At 58.0% G+C, this 21,743-nt stretch overlaps 1 protein-coding gene across 7 annotated transcripts in view; it reads left to right on the forward strand.

Annotated features, from left to right (window-relative positions):
• RASA4B (RAS p21 protein activator 4B) overlaps window positions 1-15,326 on the forward strand; it is a 22,871-nt gene extending 7,545 nt beyond the window's left edge. For 3 of the 7 annotated variants that reach the window (XM_029220714.1, XM_029220716.1, XM_029220718.1), the window contains exons 5-21: window positions 174-303; window positions 2,440-2,521; window positions 3,105-3,236; window positions 3,446-3,537; window positions 4,825-4,942; window positions 5,195-5,345; window positions 5,662-5,726; window positions 6,042-6,154; window positions 6,403-6,595; window positions 6,824-6,961; window positions 7,542-7,686; window positions 7,919-8,088; window positions 9,743-9,880; window positions 11,059-11,194; window positions 13,004-13,124; window positions 14,469-14,533; window positions 14,659-15,326. In XM_029220714.1, coding sequence (XP_029076547.1) covers window positions 174-303; window positions 2,440-2,521; window positions 3,105-3,236; window positions 3,446-3,537; window positions 4,825-4,942; window positions 5,195-5,345; window positions 5,662-5,726; window positions 6,042-6,154; window positions 6,403-6,595; window positions 6,824-6,961; window positions 7,542-7,686; window positions 7,919-8,088; window positions 9,743-9,880; window positions 11,059-11,194; window positions 13,004-13,124; window positions 14,469-14,533; window positions 14,659-14,780 — 2,111 coding nt within the window. In that variant the 3' untranslated portion in view covers window positions 14,781-15,326. The other 4 variants (XM_029220717.1, XR_003793172.1, XM_029220715.1 and 1 more) reach the window with 4 other exon arrangements.
• Window positions 15,327-21,743: the final 6,417 nt, after the last annotated feature.

A 21,743-nucleotide genomic window follows, 5' to 3' on the forward strand; every position in this document is an offset into this window, starting at 1 on the left:
TTAACCACTGTTGTTCAGCTTCTGAACCTCAGTTTCCCCATCTGTCACTGGGGACAGCAGCCCCTGCCTCGTGGGAGCTTGAGAGGCTTCCGAGGGGCCTGTGCAGGGGCCCGTGGTGCCTGGAGGGGCTGAGAGAGAAGGGCCAGGGCCCTGGCTGAGCCGCGGCCCCTCAGGTTTCAGTGGATGGGCCCATCTGACGGAGGTCGACCCTGATGAGGAGGTGCAGGGCGAGATCCACCTGCGGCTGGAAGTGGTGCCGGGGACCCGGGCCTGCCGGCTGCGCTGCTCTGTGCTGGAGGCCAGGTGAGCCCTGGGAGACCAGGCAGTGGGCCCCGCAAAACTAGAGAAACCCGGGCTTCCCCGGTGGCGCAGTGGTTGAGAGTCCGCCTGCCGATGCAGGGGACACAGGTTCGTGCTGGTCCGGGAAGATCGCACATGCCGCGGAGCTGCTGGGCCCGTGAGCCATGGCCGCTGAGCCTGCGCGTCCAGAGCCTGTGCTCCACAACGGGAGAGGCCACAACAGTGAGAGGCCCGCGTACCGCAAAAACAAACAAACAAACAAAAAAAACAACTAGAGAAACCCACTGTGGATGCTGGGCCTCCTCTCCCCCGAGTCCACCTCCTGACCCCGTGCCTCCTCCCTGGACAGCGGGCTCTTGGGCACATGGGTGCGGCTTCTCTGACCTGAAGACGTTTCCCAGGTGACCCCACTCAGGAGGCTGTGTCTCTTAGGGGAAGGGATGATGTTCTAATGCCGGAAATTCAGGCATCCTAGAGCAGTGGGGGTGATGGGTGACAGGGGACCCTGAACCCTGATCATACAGCCCCAGTGCCAAGACTGGGCTTCCCCTGGCTTTAACTTCAATATGAACTTGGCCTGACTTGTGAGGTGGGTGGGGGTCCTCGGTGGGGTGGGGGGTGGTGGTGCAAGGAGTTGCTGAAAACCTCCAGATGGGAGGGGCGGGGTTCTCTCCAGGAGCGACAGCGACTTGGATGGGAAGATGGGCCTGTCACCTGTGACAGGGAACCCCCCACCCCTAGCAGGGTATTTTTAGCTGCAGGCCCCACTCCCACCTGGGCCTGAGTGTGAGTCACACACACTCCATGAGAAGCACCTTCCTGTCTGGCTCCAACTCACCTCCACCGGCTGCTTGCCTGGCTCTAGGGTGGGAGCAGGCGGTGGCCCCCAGCCTCTGCCTGCGTCCCTTGGAGGCGCACACCGGCGGGCCGGCACCCGTGGAGGAGCCGCGGGGTGGCTGGCCACGCTGGGAGGAAGACCTCCCTCCTGAGCATGAGGCCTGTGGCTCCACCGGCTTTATTTTCTGTCCTGGGGCCGGTATGTGGAAGAGGCAGGGCCAGCTGGAAAAGGCTTGGCCTTGGGCAGAATCACAGTCACGTCCCTCACGCTCTGTCATCCTCGCGGGCCATCCACGCCTCTGCTCACCCACTTCCTCCTTCCTCAGCCTCGCCCGGGCCAGGCTCTCTGTAACCCGCATGCTCACACGCTCACGCACACTCGCACACACGCACAGACGTGCACACATGCTGCCCAGACTGTCGGGGGCACGACGGCTGGGCCAGCCCAGCCTCCTCTTAGCAAGTGCCTGGGTGGGAGTGGGGGGCAGTGGTCGGTCAGCCCTCTGTCTGGCGTGTGAGGGCACTCGTCCCCCAGGCTCCTTGGCTCCAACCCCTGTAAGGAGCTGCCTTTGTGGCAGAAACAGAACATTTCCTCCTCAACTTTCTGGGCAGATTCTCAAGGCCAAACTCTGGAATTTTATTAGACATTTCTGAGGAGGAAAGAAAAGCTGTCACGAGAGGCATAAAATGGAAAAGACGGAAAAGAGCAGAAAATAATACTTCCAGGGAAGGGAACGGGGCTGGGCTTTGTGGTTCTTCCAGAGGGTTCTAAGCTGGGGGCATCGCGGCCAGCCTTGGGCTTCATAAAGGACCGTCTGTGGAGAGAGGGCAGGATGGTGGTCGGGGCCACTCACCAAGGCCTCCCTCAGGTAGGGGGGATATTGCGGGGACAGGCCTTCTAGAAGCCCATCATCTCAATTCAGGGGATTATCTTCTCCATTTTACTGAGGCGGAAACCGAGGCTCAGGGAGGTGGCCCTTGCTCTGGAAAGGGGGAGGGGGAGGGGGGCGCCCCTGGCCCGGGCTGTCCCACGGCTGAGCCTGCCTTGCCTGCCCCACCCGCCAGAGGAGGTGCAGCGGCCGACCTGCAGTGGCCGAGTCAGAAGGAGCCTTGGAGGATGCCCCCACCCCAGGGGTCCATGGGGTGACCGCGGTGGGAACGGCTGGAAGGCTGACAGCCACCCAGCTGGCCAGGCCCAGGATGAGCCCAGGCCTTTCCAGCCCAGCGTGGGGTTACCCCACAGTGGTGGGGTGTTAGCCCAGGGGACGCTTGGTGACAAGTGGATGCTCTCCTCCCTCGCAGGGACCTAGCCCCCAAGGACCGGAATGGTGCATCTGACCCCTTTGTCCGAGTGCGCTACAACGGCCGGACGCAGGAGACCTCGGTGAGGAGGCTGGGGGACCGGGAGGGGGCAGGGGGTTTTCACCATCACCTGGGAGGTCACGTTGGGCTTACAGTCTTACAGAGGAGGCTCAGAAAAGTGGGGCCACCTCTCCAAGAGTGCACAGTGGGTCCAAGCCCTTCTGGTGCCAGCTCCTGTGGCCTCAGCCGCCTTTCACTCCTGGCCCAGATGGGCCGAGACAGCCCACCTGCGGTTAATCTGCAAAGTCCAACAGCTGCCCACGCGACTTTTCTCACCTCTGGGGAACAGCCAGGGTGGTGAGCTCAGTCCTGGCAGGGAGGGTGTCGAGACCTGGGTTCTCAGTGCAACCTGCTACCATTTTGCTGTGTGGCCTTGGGCAAGTGCCTTACCCACTCTGGGCCTCAATTTCCCCACTTGAGAACCGAGTAGGGGTTTGGACAGGAAGTTTTTACCTCTGCTATTTCGGGGCCTCTGCCCGGACCGAGGAGAGGAAGCTGCATCAGGACCCCTGCGGGGAAGGTGCGGTGTCGGGGGGTCTATCCTTGGCTGGGCCTGGGGAGCCGCATGGCGTCAGCCCCGCCCCCGCTGACCCCTTTCTGGGCAGATCGTGAAGAAGTCACGCTACCCACGCTGGAACGAGACGTTTGAATTCGAGCTGGAAGAGGGGGCGGCAGAGGCGCTGTGCGTGGAGGCCTGGGACTGGGACCTTGTCAGCCGCAATGACTTCCTGGGCAAAGTGAGCACCCTGCCCCTTCAGGCCACACCCGCCCGGCCTCCCTCCTGGCCATCCCCAGGAGGCCCGGGACTCCCCAGAGCCAGCCACTGGTGCTCAGGGACCCTCGGAAGGTACCCCCTCTTAAAAGAACAGTAGTTGGCAAGGAAGAGACCTGAGGATCCCAGCCCCAGGATGCCCCCTGACCCATAACGCCTCTGCCCCACCCCCAGGTGGTGTTCAATGTCCAGAGACTCCGGGCAGCCCAGCAGGAGGAGGGCTGGTTCCGGCTGCAGCCCGACCAGTCCAAGAGTCAGCGAGAAGAGTGAGTGCCTGTGGCTCGGTGGCAGGGTTGGCAGGGCTGGCGGGCTCTGGGCCCCGGGAGGCAGAGCATCAGGGGTGGGTGATGCCGCCCCAGGTTTCTTGTGGCCCTCGCCCACCAGGCCAGCATCCTTCTCCCTCTGGCCGGATCCCGCCTCTTCCCCCTTTCTCACAGTCCTGGACTCAGCCCTGCCCTCAGAGCTCCAAGGCAATACACGTCTCCTGCCTTCTGTCTTCTGGCAGATTCTAGAACAAGCCTTCAGATACCTTCCCTTTAAGGGTTTCTCTGCAGACCTTACTTAGCCCAGTGTTCAAGTCCCCAGAGCTCTGAGGCAGTGTCCCTGAGCCATAGCTCCTCCCAATTTTCCAGGAATAGGATTACCAGATAAAATACAGGATATTCAGTAAAACTGAATTTCAGATAAACCTTGAATAATTTTTTAGCGTATGTCCATCCAATATCTGAGACAAACTTATATTACAAATACTCAATTTATCGGAGTGTCTTGTATTTTTATTTTGGTAAATCTGGCAGCCCTACCAAGGGAGCCCTCTGGCCTCTTTGCCCACTACTTAGCCCGGAAGTGGAGGACCAGCAGTGTCCCCCCCTCGGATGCTTCAGCTCTGTCTCTCCACAGGAGGCCCCAGGCCCCCCCATCCCCACCCTCAGCAGGGCAGGGGCTGGGCACACGCCTGTGTCCAGCTCCAAGGCACTTCCACAGAACCAGCCACGGCGGACTTGATGGCTTCTAGAAGCCACGTGTCACTTAGCCGTGCTGTGCTGCGGGTAGCGGGGGGCCGTAGAGACTGTCAAGCCTTGGTCATCGGCCTCCCCTAGAAGGGTCAGAGCAAGGGAGCTTGGAAGTTAGGTCTGATGTGGCAAAGTGCTTACCCTGTTTGAGCTTCAGTTTCCCCTGGCAGGTTGTTTTGAAGCTTGGGGATCTGATTTGCTTCCAGTGTAAAACATATACATGCGGGAGCTATTCTCTGGGAGTTGACAGGCTCAAGGCTGGAGCGTCCACATGGGTGAAGCCTGGAGTCCACAGGAGTATAGAGGTGGCGGGGAGCCAGGCCTTGAAGACGGATGGAGTTCCCCTGAGATTGGAGGCAGGAAAAGCTTTCCAAACAGAGAGAACAGCCCGGGCAAAAAATGGGAGGGGAGGCAGTGCAGGGAACCAAGGTGAAGGGCACGCGCGGAGAGACCGCAGGGAAAACGGAGGCAGTGGGGAAGGGGGCACGGCCCCGGGCAGCCTGGGTCCCTGGTGGAGAGGTCACAGGCTGCCCGTTCCAGGGGCAACCTGGGCTCCTTGCAGCTGGAGGTGCGGCTGCGGGACGAGATGGTGCTGCCCTCCGGCTGCTACCAGCCCCTGGTGCAGCTGCTCTGCCGTGAGGTGAAGCTGGGCACCCAGGTGAGGGGGCCCCTGGGGGAAGGTGGGAGGGTCCAGGGACAGTAGGTGTGTCCTCCCTGTCCTTCTAAACCCACTGTGAAGAGCAGAGACCTGAGTTGTCAGGATGGTAAGGAACCAGTCAGTACCCAGGGCCCCTCCGTCCCTTGGGAAAGTGCCCCCCCCTTCCCCATGGTCCTCTGCGGTCCTCAGAGTGAAGGGTTTGGCTTCCCCTGTGCGTCCTGCAGCCGCACCTCTCCTTGCTGCCTCCCGCAGAGCCCAGGGCAGCTGATCCTACTCATCGAGGAGACGACAAGCACGGAATGCCGCCAGGACGTGGCCACCACCCTGCTCAAGCTCTTCTTGGGGCAGGGACTGGCCAAAGACTTCCTAGACCTGCTCTTTCAGCTGGAGCTGGGTCGCACCAGTGAGGCCTGGGAGGGAGTGGCCCGTCTGAGGGCATGGTGGGGGACCAGAGCCCAGGACTCCAGGGATGCTGGGAGGAGAGAAACCTCAAAGTCCTCCTGTAGGAGGCTGATGGGTCCGATTAAGGAGGGAGAAGGGTCAGATTAGGAGGCAAAAGAAAGAGCAAAAGGCAGAGGTGGGGTGCTGGGTTGGGAGGTGGCCAGGAGGCTCTTTACTGAGCATCCAGCACAGAGCCCCCAGCCCCAAGGTCCTCCATCCTCCTCCCCAAAGCCTTGTCCCTCTGCCAACCCCCTACCCACGGGGACCTCTGCTCGTAGGTGAGGCCAACACCCTGTTTCGAAGCAATTCTCTGGCCTCCAAGTCCATGGAGTCTTTTCTGAAGGTGAGTTTGCATAGTATATTGTCTTTGTTTTATGGATGAGGAGACTGAGGTTCAAAGAGGCTAAGAGACAGATTTGAAACTTAAACTTGACTCTTCTGTCTCCCGTCCAGGGCCCTTTAAGGATAAGAATTTCATTCACTCATTCACTCATTCATTCATTCATGTAGCTGCAGTTTGTTGAGCCACCTTCCGCTGTGTGCCTGGCTCTATCCTGGGTGGATAGATGCCCGAGGTGGCTGGGAGGCCAGCTGCGAGGAAGATGGTGGGCAGCAGGAGGTGGGAGATGGGACCAATGCGGCTCGCGGTGGCCCCCAGGTGGCTGGAATGCGGTATCTGCACGGCGTCCTGGGCCCCATCATTGACAGGGTGTTTGAGGAGAAGAAGTACGTGGAGCTGGATCCCAGCAAGGTGGAGGTCAAGGATGTAGGGTGAGGCCAGGGGTGATCCCTGAAGGCGCGGTGGGGGGGCGGGGGGTCAGGCCCTTTCTTCAAGTGTGTGTTTAAGTGCTCTTTCTGCCTGGTCTACCTTTCGTCTGCACTGCCCACCTGGGCGTGGTCTCTGTGTCCCTGTCTTGGCTGATGTCCTTCTACGCCTGTGTCTCCGGGTGCCCCTGTCCGAGTCATGAGTGCAAGCGCTGACGTCGACCTTTCTGCGGGTCTGCCCCGGGCTCACTCAGGTGCTCCGGGTTGCACCGCCCGCACACCGAAGCTGAAGTGCTGGAGCAGAGCGCGCAGACTCTGAGCGCCCACTTGGGGGCGCTGTTGAGCTCGCTCAGTCGCTCGGTTCGCGCATGCCCTGCCGTGGTCCGCGCCACCTTCCGCCAGCTCTTCCGGCGCGTGCGCGAGCGCTTCCCCAGCGCCCAGGACGAGGTGCGCCCGCTGCTGGTGGGGCTGGGCGGAGGGGAGAAAGTGGGGGGAAAAGAAGTGGTGGAACCCCAAGATGTGGTAGGAAGGGCCTGATGGTTAGAAGCCGAGGGCGGGGCCGGGGCCGGGGGTGGGAAGTTGATGCGGAGAGGTGGGGACAGCGCCAAAGGGAAAGGGGCTGTCAGGGCCCAGGCTTAGGGAAGTCCGGCCCCCAACACTCGCTCACCCCTCCAGAACGTGCCCTTCATCGCCGTCACCAGCTTCCTGTGCCTGCGCTTCATCTCTCCTGCCATCATGGCGCCCAAGCTCTTCCACCTGCGGGAGCGGCACGCGGACGCCCGCACCAGCCGCACCCTGCTCCTGCTGGCCAAGGTCCGGGGCTGTGGACGCTGGCGGGAGGTGCCCAGCTGGCTGCTGAATAGGGGTCCTTGCCTGGACTGCCGTGTGTTCCCCATTGGCTCGAGGAAAGCCTTGTGGCAGGCCACGGTACCCTCATGTGACACTGCAGTTTACAGAGCTTTCTCATGGTCACCCAGTCTCATGGATAAGGGAACAGGTCCACAGCAGGAGGTCGCCCAAGGCCTCACAGCCTGTCAGGGGTGAACTGGAGTCTTCTAACCCCCAGATCTACTCACTCCCAGACTGCACTTATGTGTTTGGCACCAGGTTGGGGCCAGGGTACCCAGTGGAGCAGAATCTGTTGTTAAATCTGCAGAGGAAGGTCACCAGGTTGGGCCCAAGTGGTCTCAACTGTAAGTCCCCGAAAGGTCACAAGCTGTGATCGTTCACCTCTGACCCCCAGTGGGGATAGAGTAGCCGTGAGCAGAGCCTGTGCCATCTCAACCTCCATGTCTACAGTGGAAGTAGTACAGACTGGGTGGGGGTTGGGGGAGCGGCAGTGGCCCGGCCTCTGACCCAGCAGAGCCTGGCCTTTCTTGCTGTCAACCCCCAGGCGGTCCAGAATGTGGGCAACATGGACACACCAGCTTCCAGGGCTAAGGAGGCTTGGATGGAACCGCTGCAGCCCACGGTGCGCCAGGGCGTGGCCCAGCTGAAGGACTTCATCACCAAGTTGGTAGACATCCAGGAGAAAGAGGGTGAGCGCTTCCCCGTGCGGCCCCGCCCTCACCCGCCGATCACGTTTGCCCCGCCCCCGTCCCATGGCCTCGCCCCCCCCACCCCGTGCCATGGCCTCGCCCCCTTCAGTGCCTCTCGCAGCTCCACCCACAACCTGCTGCTGAAGTTTGCTCCGCCCCAGTCCCCGCCCTCGGTCCGTCCCTCCTTCCCCTCCAGTGGGCTCACCTGTCACCTTCCCTCCCTGGCCTACAGAGCTGGACCTGCAGCGGGCCCTGAGCTTGCAGGCGCCGCCGGTGAAGGAGGGGCCGCTCTTCATACACAGGACCAAGGGCAAGGGCCCCCTCATGTCTTCCTCCTTTAAGAAGCTCCACTTCTTCCTCACCACGGAGGCCCTCAGCTTTGCCAAGACACCCAGCTCCAAGGTGGGTAAGGAAGGATGAGGGCAAGTAGCGCTCTGAGGGGTTATAACACCCTGGAGGCACCTTTCGCTTCCTCGGAGCCCATCCCAGGGTCCACCGGGATCAGAAGAAAGCCAGACAGATGCAGGCTCCTGGTGTCAGCCACAAGGTCACTTAAGACCCGTGAGAAAGAAGGTCCTCTGTTCAGGGGGTCCTGGTGTGGGCAGCGGCTGCAGTGTCTAGCCCTGGCTTCTAGGTCAGGTGCGTGAGGAAGATGGGGCACTGGGAGCTCAGGGAAGCAGAGAGGGGCTGAGAGGCGTACTGGGTTCCTGCCCTGTGCCCCTAGGGGAAGTGTGTCAACCTCTCTGAGCCTTGGTGTCTTGACCTGTAAATTGGAGATAACGGTCCCTACTTACCAGGTTGTTGAGAATTAGATGAGATGAGCTCTCTAAGGGTCCAGAGCCTGGCACAGAGCAGGATCTAGACCAGTGGTATTACTGAAGACACTACGTCCCCTGGGCTGGCCTCTCCTGGGCACTTTGCTCCCCAAAAGGGCTGAGCACATACTTCCTGAATGGACCTGTTGACCCCCTAGCAGGGCCAACCTAACCCCCAGTCAGCCAGGATCTGGGGGCTGGTCTCCAGGGATGCCCAACCAGCCCTGTGCAGTTTGGGGTGGGGGCAGAGGGAGTGAAGGAGCTCAGGTGATCCCTCAGCCCAGGCCTCCCACTTTCCAGCTTCTTTCACTCTGGGCAGCTGCCCGGCCCTCGGGTTCCCTGGGCAAAGCCTGGCTACCCACCCTGCTCTGGGCCCCTTTCCGCTCCTAGGCACGGAGCTGTGCCATCCTCTGGGCACCCCCGTGTATCCCCCTGTGCAGCACCGCCTGCACTACTGCCTCGTTTCTGCCTCTTCTCCAGCAGACACCCCAGTACGCACAGCACATCCTCCTCTGGGCTGTCCCTTCTATCCTTTGGGAAGCCCCACCCAGAGACGGCTCAGACATGGGTCCTCAGGGCTCCCCTCCAGGTTTCCCCACTCCTCCCAAGAGATGGCACTGCCCCTCTCTGCTTGTCCCTGAGGCCAGCAGGGGTGGTGAGCTTGGATGCCTGAGGGCCGTGGGGACTGGCATTCGGATGCTGAAGGGTGCTGGTGAGCTCCCGAAGCAAGAACAGCGTCTGGGCGCTGGCAGCGTACGTTCAGCTTTAGCAGGTTGGGAGTCCCTCAGGGTCATGGATGTTATAGGTCCAGAGCTTCTGTCTGTCCCATTTGTATCTCATCAAATTCGATGACGGCAGGAGTGGGGCAGGGTCCGGCAGGTGGGGTGTGACTTTTAGGGCCTGCGAGAACAAAGGTGAGTTGGGAAAATAACTGCAAAGGCACAGGGCCTGGTCCACAGCAGGCAGTGCTCTCTAGCCCCGGAAAGCTGCGTTTCCTGGCCCTTTGCTAAAGCTCAGACCTCCCAGGACTGCTGGGAGCCCACAGAGGCCAGGCACATCTGTCTGCGCTCTGTCCTGGCTGAGGTCACTCTCAGAGTAGGCTCCTGGGAGGGCAGGCACTCTGGATCCCCAACACCAACCCCTGATGCTGCAGAAGGGGAGACTGAGGCCCAGAGATAGGAAGTGGAGTGACCCTGGCTAGGACCCTGAGCCTCCTTTCCCCTGTTCCCCCTCTCGCCCAGAAAAGCACCCTCATCAAGCTTGCCCACATCCGGGCAGCAGAAAAGGTGGAGGAGAAGAGCTTCGGCAGCTCCCATGTCATGCAGGTCATCTACACGGACGACGCGGGCAGGTCCCAGACCGCCTACCTGCAGTGCAAGGTGTGGGCCATGCCGAGGGGGCACCTGCAAATAGGGGTACTGTGGGAGAATGCCTGGGTGGGCTGGAATGAGGGTCGAGTGAGCCTCCCACCCCTTGTCGCCGCATCAGGCGCAGCAGGGGTGTGAAATCTGCCGTGATTGCGGCGTGTGTGTCTCCTGGGGTCTGGGTGCCTGGGAGGCCGTGCCCGTGTCTCTGCGCGGCCCTGCTTTGGCAGCCACACGCGGTCTGGGCGTGGACTGGCGGGTCCCCACGTCTCGAAGCTTCACGTTGTGCATGTTTTTGGAAACTGTATCTCCAAGTATCTGAGTTGCTGCTTGTGTGTTTCTGTGTGTGTGTGTGTCTGTGTGTGTATCTACACATAACAGTCACACACTTATGCGAGTGTGTGGCTCTGGGTGCACAGTCTCAAGTCCCTTTCTCCTCTGTTCACGTATTAACCCCTTCATTCACTCATTCATTCATTCACTCATTCATTCATTCATCTAAAAATATTTATTGAGCACCTTCTGGGTTCCAGGCACTATTCTAAGTGGTGGGGTTACAGCGGCAGACAAAACAGCGTCCTTGCCGTCGTGGAGCTTCCATCCCAGGGGAGAAGATGGACCCATAAATAAATATTTAAAATGTCAAACGGGAACCAGTGAAGACTGAGAGAGACGGGGAGGGGACAGAGTGAGGGTGTAGCAGGAGTGGTGCTCAGGGAGGGCCTCTGATAGGCAGCACTTGAGCAGGGACCTTGAGCAAGGAGGAGGGTGAAGTGGGAGGGGGCGTGCTTTGTTCCCCCGAGTGACTGTCCTGGGCGCACGGGTGGGAGGTCACAGACCCATCCCACGGGCCCCACCTCTAAGGACTCCCTGTTGGGTCAGAGTCTAGAGCCACAGGGAAAAAATGGTGACAGCAGAGCCACCACATATAGTTGGCAGGTTGTGGATTGCCCAAGGGCATGGCCGAGGGGGCCAGTGGTGGCTGAAATCCAGCCCTCACTCTGCTCACCAAGCCATGTGCCAGGTGTGGGCTGCATCCGTCTGGAGAAAGGGCAGCCTTTCCTAATTCACCCAAAGCTGCCGAGCGGGCTAGCAGGGACTGTGTAGTCCTGAGAGATAGGGCAGCTTCAAGGATGGAGAGCTTCCCGGAGGAGGTGACCTCTCATCAGTGCCCACCCCCATGCCCCCTGTAGTGTGTGAACGAGCTGAACCAGTGGCTGTCTGCACTGCGGAAGGTCAGCATCAACAACACTGGCCTACTAGGCTCCTACCACCCTGGAGTCTTCCGCGGGGACAAGTGGAGCTGCTGCCACCAGAGGGACAAGACAGGTGGGATGGAGGCCAGGGCCGCATGACACTGCGTCTGTCCCCGACAGGCCCCTAGAGCCCCGCCTCGCTGGCCTGGTGGGGAGCTACCTGGGCACCTGTGGGCACTCACCTGAGGCCAACCAGGCCCCGCAGGTGCTCTGGGCAGAAAGGGTCCTGTGACCAGGTGGTTTGGGAAATGCCACTTGATGTGTGTGATGCATGTGGGTACCTCAGAGGCCCTGGAGGAGGCCTGAAAACGAGTTAGAATCCCATATCTGACACCATTTAGCCCAGCACTTCCCAAATTCCTTTGCCAGGGACCACTTTTCTGGCCCAGTGAATGAGCTTCTTGCAGAACCAGTGTTCCAAGGAACACACTTTAGGAATTCCTTGCTAATGAGGGCTGAAGACAGCCCCCTAATTTGCATATTTCCATACTGGCAGCCCAGTACTGGAGCTGTGAGTTGGGGGCACCCTGGGCCTTGGGCACTGGAGGGATGGCAGAGAGAAGCTTCTCCTAGAACTTTCAGTGATGATGGAAATGGTGTGTATCTGTACTGTCCAGTACTGTGCATGTGCCAGGCCTGAACATGTGGTTATTGAGCACTTGTGATGTAGCTAGTGCAGCCGAGGAACTGCGTTTTGAATTTATTTTAATTTCAATTAATTTAAATATGAATGGCCTTATGTGGCTAGTGGCTACCCTCTTGGACAGTAAAGTTCTAGAATGCTCAAGATCTTCCTTCCTTATCCCTACCTGCTTTACAAAATTTTTTTTTTAATAAATTTATTTATTTTTGGCTGCGTCGGGTCTTCGTTGCTGCACGCAGGCTTTCTCTAGCTGCGGCGAGCTCTTCGTTGCGTTGCTCGGGCTTCTCACTGCGGTGGCTCCTCTTGTTGTGGAGCACGGGCTCTAGGTGCGCGGGCTTCAGTAGTTGTGGCACACGGGCTTAGTAGTTGTGGCGCACGGGCTTCGTTGCCCCACAGCATGTGGGATCTTCCCGGACCAGGGCTTGAACCCGTGTCCCCTGCATTGGCAGGCGGATTCTTAACCACTGTGCCACCAGGGAAGTCCCCTTTGCTTTACAAAATTCTTGCTCCCCCGTCACAGAGGAGACTCAGCACTTGGAGCCCCTGGCCTGCAGGCCAGGCTGACCCTCGAGCCCGGTGGGGTCCAGGCCCTCAGAAGCTGGCCCACCTGCTGTAGCCCAGCCCTGGCTCTGAGGTTGAGCAGTGGCAGCTTGTCACGAGGGCGTCCCTGGCTGGTTGACCTGACCTGCAGCCTCTGGCTGTAGCCTTGTGACAGTAACCCTTGTCATCGGTGCAGTGGGGCTCCCCAGGGCGCTACGAGGCAGGGCTGGGCAGCCGTATTTTGTGGAGCAGGAAACCGAGGCTTAGCAAATGCAGGTGTCTCTGCCAAGGTTGTAAAGCAGCACGTGGCAGGGCCGGCTCATTCCAAGGCACAAAACCCCGGCTCCCCTCACCATGATCTTACAGTTCCAGGCTGCTCCCTGCTTCCTTCCAGGCAGGAATCTTCCAGAAAGTGGTCCAGCTCCCTAAGTTGTATTCTGCACAACTCCCTTATCCTGCAGTCATGGCTCAGGAGCTGAACCCGAGAGAGATGAGGGGCTGCCCCCTGGAAGTGTGGGGAGCCACAGGCAGGCCCTGGGCCAGACTTCCCGGCTGTGCCCCCAGCCCAGCTCCGCCCTGGGGGCCCCTGAGTGCGTCACTTGCCCTCTCTAGGCCTCGGTTTCCCCATCTGCATTACAGAAAGTTGGACATAAGCGCTCACAGTGCCTGCCTGTAACTCTGTCCTCTCTCTGCCCCCAGATCTGGGTTGCGACAAGACGCGGTCCCGGGTGACCCTGCAGGAGTGGAATGACCCTCTCGACCATGACCTGGAGGCTCAGCTCATCTACCGGCACCTGCTGGGTGTAGAGGCCACACTGCGGTGAGGAGTCCTGTGCAGGGGCAGCGAGTCCCACGCAGCAGAGCCTGGGAAGCCCCGGGGGATGTGCCGGGGGGGGGGGCTGGAGCCGGGATTCGGGCTCAGGGCCCCTCCGCAGTGGCTGGTCTCTTCCCTCGTAATCAGGCTCTGCACCTCCCTGCCTGTGGCAGCCACACCCGAGGGCACCTGGATCTCTGCAGCATGAGGCTGGCTCATCTTAGGTTGAAGGTCCCAAGGGCTGTGGAAGCCCAGGGTCAGGCTGTAGCTGCTCCGTGCCCCCGGCTGACCCGGCCCCCTCATCTGCCCAGCCCTCCCTTGGTGCCCTCAGAGCACCGGGATTGCCCTCAGCCAACTCACCTAATTCAGTGATTCTCAGCCCTGGCTCCAGCTTAGCAAACACAGAACGCTTTTTAAAAACAGGATGCCTGGGCCCTACCCCACTGACTCAGAATCTCTGGTCAGGGGCGGGTTCAGCATGGGGATATTTTAAAGCAAGCCATTGCTTCCTGAGAGCACTGCTTCCCTGAGTCTGTTCGAAAGGGGGCAGTTTTCTCTCCCACACCCCTGCCCCCGGGGTCTGGAGGGGTGCCGGGCATCCTCCTTGCCTCCTCACCAGCTCTCCTAGGGCTTGTCTCCTGTGGCTACTGTAGCACATTACCATACGCTTGGTGGCTTAAACAACACAGGTTTATCCTCGTACAGTAAGAGTGGAAGAAGCACATGAGCAGAGGGGTCAGGGGTCAGATGACCCTCTAGGGCCTAGAAGGCAACTGACGAGGAGGAGTTTGATCTGCTTTATCCAAAATAGATCAGGGAGATGGTCAAAGCGCTGAGCCAGCAGAGTTCCTAAATAAGGAGCTTCAAGCACAGGGTCCGCGAGGCTGCCCACCATCCCTCCGTGTAAGCGCACAGGACTGTACCTGAGCGACCCGGGGACCTTTGGTGAACCCCGGCTAGGAGCCGTGCTTAAAATGTCCCTGTCTCCTGTTCCCATAAGAATGAAACTCATTCCGTGGCCAGGTAACACGAGGGGATTTTCAGGCCCCGCTTGAATCTCTCCCCAAGGGCCCTCTGAAACGGAAGTGACACGGTTCAAGCTTGGTTTCTAAAGTGCCTTCCGTTGATCCACCTTTGCCGAGGTGGAGGATGAGGGGGGACCAGAGGAGGAGGCTGGACGGCGGAAGCGGGAGGTGACCAGGGGCCGAGACCTGGGTCCACACTTTTTCCTGTACATTGAAGCAGCCCCCTGCCCCCAGGAGCCCCCTCCAGCTCAGGAGGCCCACCCTGGGTCACCCAGCCTTCTGGGCGAGGGCACCAGAAGCCCTCACATCCTGTCCTCACCCACAGGGAGAAGCACCGACAGCTGAGTGCGGGCCCAGAGGCAGGCCCTGTGCTCATGGGCCCCGGAGGAGGTAGGTGCTTCCCACCTGAGCCCCCTTTCGGGGATGGTGGGTGGGGCCTCCCTCCCAGGGGCCCTCCGGCCTTCCAGACAGGCGCGACCCTACCTGCTCTGCCCTCATCCTGCATCTGCCTCCAGCCCCCGAGGACCCAGTGGCTCAGCTGCTCCAGGTACTGCAGGACCTCCAGGAGGCCCATAGGTCCAGCCCAGCTGGCTCCCCACCCTCGGAGCCCAGCCGCGTCCTGGAGCTGCAGACATGAGGCCGCCCCGCACAACGCGCTGAGCCCCGCCAGGTGCTGGGAGACCCCCGTGCACGCTCAGCTTTTCACCTCGGTCCCTCTCGTTGGGGTGCACGGCCTGGGTCTCTCCTGGGCTGAGTGAGCTGGGGGAGCCAGGGGCCCAGGGGGTCCGGAAATCCAGAGCTGATATGGTTTTGGCCCGTCATCACCCACCTGACATCTCCAGGGGACTTCGGGGGTTCCTGCTCCTCTGTGAGGCCTGGCTGCTCCCCGCCAGCCCCACAGCCATCACTGCTACTAGCCCAGACTCCCCAGGGTCCCTCCTCTCCTGCCCAGGGTGGACCCAGCTAGAAACCCCCCTCTAGGGTGGTCCACACCCAGATGGACTGATGCTTCTTGGACCCAGAGAGGCAGGAGGGAACACGGGGCCCAGGAGACCAGGCCTGGACCTCAGCACCCCCTTTGCTCCTGGCCACCACCACCCCTGCTCCCCTCATGGCCACAGCTGTGCTCCCTGGGAGAGCATCGTGATGCTCTGTTGCCGACAATAAACCTGCTATGACTGTGGAGGCTCTGGGATCTCGAGATGGGGGTCAGCTGCTGGTGGGGGTGGCCAAGCACCGGGCCGCCAGCACAGTCTCTGTGCATCCCCACTGCCCCTGCTCTGTTTCCCCCCATCCTGGGGACTTGCTTTCTCCTCCCACCTGCTGTCCCTGCCACACCCCTGGGTCCCACTCATCTGTCTCCCACAGGCTACAGAGCCTGATGTGTCTCACCAGCTGGCCCCTCCTGGCAGCCCCCAAACAGGCCCTTCCTCCAAGTGTCCTGAAGACTGCAAGTGGGGGAAGGTTCAGAACCTCAAACCACATGGCCTGGCCCTGGCAGTGGCCCTTATGCCAGCCCCCTCGTCCCAAGCAAGGCTTCCTCTGGTCATCACCTCCCCGCTCTCCTCCGAATCCATCCCTAGGTACACAGTAACTTGCAACATAATTAACAAAACAGAGAAGGGACAGGGTCTTCCAGCATGTTCTTAAAACTCTCATTCAACCAAGCTTAGAGCCTCACCTGTGAATCCCAGACCTGGGACAGTCCCCAAGGGCCCAGGTCACAGGCAGGACCCTTGACCCAGCTGACTAGCCGGAGTCTGGGGCAGGACCATCTGGGCAGGCTGCATGCTGGATTCTTTGAGGGATAGCATAGAAAAGCAAAGGGGGCTGCAGATGCAGGGGGCTGCCCCGCTCCCCTGTACCCCATGGCTTTGGGGGCCCTATCGACCTTTTCTCCTGGTCACAGCCTTGACAGCCCGCCCACCCAATCCCTTGGATGTTCATCACTTCTTGGTCGTGATGCTACCATCCTGTGGGCCTCATGAGCCTCTTCACAGGGCTGGCCCAGGGCTCAGGTCCAGGGTGACTGAGCCTGCTCCCCCCCGCCCCCATCACCGACCGCTGCTTCTCTGGCTACTTCCTTAGGGCCTCACACCAGTCCTGCCTGTTGGATCTTCTTGTGTTTCAAGGACCTCATGGTCAGGAAGTATGGACCCTGGGTCTCCTGACCCCCAAGGCAGGGAGGGAAGGGGAAAGAGAGGTGTACACTTGGGTGTGCACTTACAGGGGCTGCAGCAAGTAGAACTGTGGATTTTAACTGCACACGTGCAGCCGCCCACTGGCAGCACCCACCACGCTTTCCTCCAGTGGATCTCGATGTGGGCACGGCCACTGCAGCCAGAGGGGCATTTAAATGAGTAAGTGCCTGGCTCCGCCCCCCACCTCTCCCGTGGGTACCAACACCCCTAGGTTCTCCTCGCAGGTTCCGGGCAGAGCTACCTAGAACCCAGGATGCCGCATTCTTTTTGGAAGCCACCTGGAAAAAGGAGAGGGACAGAAGAGACTCCTGCCTGCCCTCAGTACAGGCAGGTACTGGAGGTCACCCCCTCCACCTGCCCAGGGATTCCACACCACCACTCCCCCAGGATCGCCAGGCCTGTTATTCATCCGGGGCTGGGGCAGATGCCCCAGATGTCTTGAGGGTCTGATTGGGCCCTCAGAGGCCTACAGCCCAGGGGGCTGGCATTCAGTACAGGGCAGGCACCCCGAGAAGCCCTGAGCGGGCCCAGCTCACATAGCATGCGCCTTTTTCACCCTTTGGGCCCAACTCAGGAAATCTGGGCAAGTTCCCGCCAGCCTTCTCTTGGGAAATTCTTGTCAAAGTAGAATTTTCAAATATGTTTCAAAAAATGACTCATAAGAATGAAACTGTGCACCTCAGATTGGACTTGAACCCACACGGCTGGGACTTTGAGCCTGCTAAGACCCACCGTCTTCCAACTGAGATCACACACCTGGTCTCAGGACTTAATGACGCTCAGGTTCTTGATGTCTCATCTCAGAAAGAATTCAGTGAGAGACAAAGTGATAGGTAAGAAGTGGATTTATTTAGAGAGAAACGCACTCCACAGACAGGGTGTGGGCCACCTCAGAAGGTGAGAATGGCACCGGGGTACGGGGTTGTCAGTTCTTACAGGGGTGGGTAATTTCATAGGCTAATGAGTGGGGGGAGTATTCCAGCTATTTTAGGAAGGTGAGGGGATTTCCAGGAGTTGGGCCACTGCCCACTTTTTGATCTTCATGGTTGGTCTTGGAACTGTCATGGCGCCTGTGGGTGTGTCATTTATCTTGCTGATGTGAGCATATACTGAGGTTCAAGATCTAGTGGAAAAAGTCGACTTGTCTGCCATCTTGGACCCATTGGGTTCTAATCAGTTTATAGCATGTCCTTGGGCTATGTCATTCTTTCAAAGGTTGTGCCCTGCCTCCTTCCCTCCTGTTTCAAAAATATAGAACGGGCCTTGCCTGGTGGCGCAGTGGTTAAGAATCCGCCTGCCAATGCAGTGGACACGGGTTCGAGCCCTGGTCTGGGAAGATTCCACATGCCACGGAGCAACTAAGCCCGTGTGCCACAACTACTCAGCCTGCGCTCTGGAGCCCATGTTCCACAAAAACAGAAGCCACCGCAATGAGAAGCCCACGCACCGCAATGAGGAGTAGCCCCTGCTCGCCACAACTAGAGAAAGACCGCGCGCAGCAAGGAAGACCCAACGCAGCCAAAAGTAATAAATAAATAATTCATTTTTAAAAATGTATAGGGTATGAACATGTATCAGAGATTTATTACACTCCAAGGAGGAAATGAATGTTTGGCAAAGCTGGTTCATAGGCTATTTTGAGAGTCTGGGTAACATTGGAATAAGATTGTGATATTAGATACGAAACTGGTTGATGGAATTATCTTCTCTATGGGATGGAAACCTACAAGTTAATAAGTAACTTCAATGTCTGGGCCCTAATTGAATAATAAATATCAAAGTCAAACACAGGGGGCTTCCCTGGTGGCACAGTGGTTAAGAATCCGCCTGCCAATGCAGGGGACATGGGTTCGATCCCTGGTCCGGGAAGATCCCACATGCTGCGGAGCAACTAAGCCCATGTGCCACAACTACTGAGCCTGCACTCTAGAGCCCGTGAGCCACAACTACTGAAGCCCGCACGCCTAGAGCCCGTGCTGCACAACAAGAGAGGCCACTGCAGTGAGAGGCCCGCGCATTGCAATGAAGAGTAGCCTCCAGTTGCCACAACCAGAGAAAGCCCGCGCAGCAACGAAGACCCAACACAGCCAAAAATAAGTAAATAAAAAATAAAAAATTAAAAGAAATAAATTCTTTTTTTTTTTTGCGGTACGTGGGCCTCTCACTGTTGTGGCCTCTCCCGTTGCGGAGCACAGGCTCCGGATGCGCAGGCTCAGCGGCCATGGCTCACAGGCCCAGCCGCTCCGCGGCATGTGGGATCTTCCCGGACCGGGGCACGAACCCGTGTCCCCTGCATCGGCAGGCGGACTCTCAACCACTGCACCACCAGGGAGGCCCAGAAATAAATTCTTAAAAAAAAAAAGTCAAACACAGGTCCATTCCCCAAGCTTAGGGATTGGCAAACTTTTTCGGCAAAGGCCCAGGCATGCAGGTTTTGGTTACCATTACTCTTGTAGCACAAAAGCAGCCACAGGCAATGAGGAAACCAACGGGCATGGCATATTCCAATGCAACTTTAAATACAAAATCAGGTGGCAGGCTTGATTTTGTCCCAGAGCCCTCACATTTTGACGATCTCTGCCCTAGATATTTATTTATTTATTTGTTTTTTTCCTAAAACCCCTGCTTTTTAAAAAAATTTTTACTTATTCATTTTATTTATTTTTGGCTGCGTTGGGTCTTCGTTGCTATGTGCGGACTTTTCTCTAGTTGCCGTGAGCCAGGGGGGAGGGCGCTACTCTTCATTGTGGTGCGCTGGCTTCTCTTGTTGTGGACCACAGGCTCTAGGCACGTGGGTTTCAGTAGTTGCGGCACGCGGGCTTAGTTGCCCCACGGCATGTGGGATCTTCTCGGTCCGGGGCTTGAACCCACGTCCCCTGCATTGGCAGGCAGATTCTTAACCACTGCGCCACCAGGGAAGCCCTGCCCTAGATATTTAAATAACCCCTGGTCAGGCCTGTTCAACAGTGCTCCAGTATGGCATTGTTGGGATATGCCACACACTCCCCCTTCCCCTTATTTCCAAGGTTGGAAAATGTTTCTTAGCACCCCATGTTCTAGCCGCCCGTTCCACAGTGGTGCCAGGCAGACCTGTCTCCCTTAGACTAAGGAGAAGATGGGAATGGTCATTGGGACTCCTCTCGGGGCACGCCAAAATTGAGCTGTTGAAAGCTCTTTGGGGGGCTGACAACTTCTGGAGCTCAGGATCTCATGTTGGTCAGAGAATCAAAGGGCAAGTGTGACCAGAACTCCCTAGAGAGGACAGACTTCCACAGTGGCAGGGAGGGAAGCCCCTTCAGAGTTAAAATCCTCTCCCCATCCTGTCCCGTAGCCCAGTTAAGGCCAGGCCAGCCTCATCACCGCCAGGTCCCTGCAATCCTGGCAACGGTAGTGTTGCAAGAAAAGGTGGGGCACAAGAGGATGGTCAGGTCCCAGGTCTCAGGTGAGTTCCTGGGACGGGTCGCCAAGTATGGGTTCTCGGCTTCTTGCAGGAAAGAATTCAAGAGCGAGCCACAGTAAAGTGAAAGCAGGTTTATTCAGGGATATACACATTCCATAGACTGAGCGTGGGCCAACTCAGAAGGCAAGAGGCCCCAGGGTATGGGGTTGTTAGTTTTTAGGGGGAGGGGAATTTCACAGGCTAATGAGTGGGAGGATTATTCCAACTATTTGGGGAAGGAGCGGAGATTTCCAGGAGTTGTGACCCACTTTTTGGCCTTTTATGATCAGCCTTAGAGCTGTCCTGGTGCCTGTGGGTATGTCATTTAGCATATGCTGGTGTATTGCAATGAGCGTATAATGAGGCTCAGGTTCTACTGGAAGTAGATTCTTCGCCATCTTGGGTCTAATCAGTTCTAACTGCTTTAGGTCCTCAGAGGCTACGTCATTCTTTTAAAGTTTGTGCCCTGCCCCCTTCCTTTCTCAGTAGTGTCAACTGAAAAAATAAATGCACAATCTAAAGGTTGAGAGTTATGTTTTATTTGGTGGACATACTGAGGACTTCAAGCCGGGCAGGCAGCATCTTAAGTAACCCCGAGTCGAAAAAAAAACAAAAAACCCCAAGAAAAATGCTCTGAGGAGGTGAGGGGGAGCCAGGATATATAGGAGTTTTGCAACAAAGGGCAGGTAGTCTGAACATCAAGAGATGACTGTTAATTAAAGAAAACCAGATATCTCAAGTTAAGGAATTTAGCACTTTTCTTTGTATGAGAAGATGTAAGAGTCTGGGCTCACCAAAATCATTCCTTTGATATGTACCTCAGCTATCTGGGGCCAGTATCCCGTGTTTTCACATCCTGCGTTTCATCAAGCTGCACCCTTGGGGTTGGCTGCAGTCTGATGCTGGCTAGCTGGCCGATATTCTTTGTTTCCTTCCTGAGTTCCCTCAGGGCTCACCGTTGGGGGCAGGGCTGCAATGGCCGACAGCTGCGGCATCTTTTGTTTACTGACACGGCAGGCAACATTTTATTTCTCAGTAGCATCCTTGGCCCAAACTTTCCCAGGATGACTCAGACGGGTGAAGGGGCATCATTACTGTCATTGCCTTCTATTCCTCCGCAGTTAAAGAGGCCCCCACCCACTTGGCCTGGAGAATCAAGGTTGGTGTGGGCCTCCAGCAAATGACATTTTCTCACCCCAGGTCTCAAAGCTTAAGTAGGAAAGAGTCCTTCCCGGGAAGTGGTGGGGGAAGCTCCAGATTTCCTTGGGGGCTCCTCAGCTGTTCCCCAGCCTTGGAGAAACAGCTGGAAAGCTGTTAGGGCTTCAGTAGCTAATCTGAGACCCCAGCCCCCTGTTGCTTCAAACCGCTCAGGTGGGACTTTTATGCTAAGCTGTAGTCTGCAAAATATCAACCAACCAAAACCGACTCATACACTTATCCCTTCAAGTTCCTCTTATACCTGTGTTGACTGAAAACAAAACAAAAACAAAAATGCGCAACCTAAAAGTTGCGAGTTATGTGGGATTTTTAAAAAAATATTTTTAAAATTTTAATTTTTTGGCTGTGTTGGGTCTTCGTTGCTGTGCGTGGGCTTTCTCTAGTTGCGGCGAGCGGGGGCTCCTCTTTGCTGCGGTGCGCGGGCTTTTCATTGCGGTGGCTTCTCGTGTAGCGGAGCACGGGCTCTAGGCGCGCGGGCTTCAGTAGTTGTGGCTCACGGGCTTCAGTAGTTGTGGCTCGCGGGCTCTAGAGCGCAGGCTCAGTAGTTGTGGCACACAGGCTTAGCTGCTCCGCGGCATGTGGGAACTTCCTGGACCGGGGCTCGAACCCGTGTCCCCTGCACTGGCAGGTGGATTCTTATCCACTACGCCACAAGGGAAGCGCCTTATGCGTGATTTTTTGGGGTTTTGGCCGTGCCACGTGGCTTGTGGCATTCTAGTTCCCTGACCAGGGATCGAACCTG

The sequence above is a fragment of the Monodon monoceros genome, unplaced genomic scaffold (genome assembly GCF_005190385.1).
Source record: "Monodon monoceros isolate NGI ecotype Baffin Bay Population unplaced genomic scaffold, NGI_Narwhal_1 Super_Scaffold_13, whole genome shotgun sequence".
NCBI lineage: Eukaryota > Metazoa > Chordata > Mammalia > Artiodactyla > Monodontidae > Monodon > Monodon monoceros.